This window comes from Emiliania huxleyi, assembly GCF_000372725.1.
Source record: "Emiliania huxleyi CCMP1516 unplaced genomic scaffold EMIHUscaffold_363, whole genome shotgun sequence".
In the NCBI taxonomy this organism is placed as follows: Eukaryota; Haptophyta; order Isochrysidales; family Noelaerhabdaceae; genus Emiliania; species Emiliania huxleyi.
Window position 1 is genome coordinate 39,164 of NW_005199250.1, and position 911 is coordinate 40,074.

Below are 911 nucleotides of genomic sequence, written 5' to 3' on the forward strand. Positions count from 1 at the left end.
AATCGAGTTTCGAGTCAAGAAGGTAGACACAGGTGGGTGCATGCAACATGGAGATGGACGAAATGGCAGCACAGAACAGGAACACGAAACAGGCGGAGGTGCAATGGCCAATGTATATGTGCAATAGCAGACGCGGCAAGGCTTGTCAGACCTTGCGCAAGTCCGTTAGCTGCAGCTCCGCGAGGGTGGCGTTGAGCGCGGCCACTAGCTGCAGCCCGCAGTCGGCGAAGGCGCAGAGGTCCTCGGCGGCCGCAGCGTCGCGCGCCGCCGCGTCCGGGCAGAGCCGTTTCGTCACCTCGTCGTACGCGGGAGCTGATTTGGCTGCACGCTGGAAGACGGACTGCATCAGCCAGCCGTGGTAGGGCTGCAGCGCGCGCCGGTAGGCATCGCCCATCGCGGTCGCCGGCTTCGCGTCGCCGTCGCCGCCGAGCGCCTTCATGAGCAGCGCCGCAAAGTGCAGCGATCGGAGCAGCCACGTCAGGCCGATGGCGGCGCTCGAGCCGCCGAGTACAGCCCCCTTTGGCGGCGGCGAGGGCGTGTGCATGCCGGCGCGGATCTCGTGGCTAAGCAGCTCGCGCACCGTGGCGGCGTGCCCCACGGTGGGCAGCAGCGCGCGCAGCTTCTTGACGTTGCGGGCGTCGTTCTGCGCCGCGAGCGCCATGCCGCTGCCGAGCGCCTGCAGCAGCCGGAGCAGCCCGCTCTCAAAGCAAGTGATGAGCAGCTCGCACCAACAGCTCGCTCCCTGAGGCGCACGACGACAGCTCCTTCACCGAGGGGCTCGTCGAGCTGACGCTCGAGGTGAATGGCCTGCCGCTACCGCCCGGCTGCTCAAGCACCACGCACGCGCTCTGGCGCGTGGGTCCTCTGGGGGGGCGCGGGGGCCCCCGGAGGCACCGTGCGCCGCGGCAGCA

General features: G+C 68.6%; 1 protein-coding gene across 1 annotated transcript; it reads right to left on the reverse strand.

The window, feature by feature from the left end:
• Nucleotides 1-145: 145 nt before the first annotated feature.
• On the reverse strand, nucleotides 146-661 carry EMIHUDRAFT_242560 (hypothetical protein; the record flags this gene model as incomplete). Its single annotated transcript, XM_005772175.1, has 1 exon — nucleotides 146-661. The coding sequence occupies one exon, from the start codon at nucleotides 659-661 to the stop codon at nucleotides 146-148; it is 516 nt and encodes a 171-aa protein (XP_005772232.1).
• Between the last annotated feature and the right edge of the window lie 250 nt (nucleotides 662-911).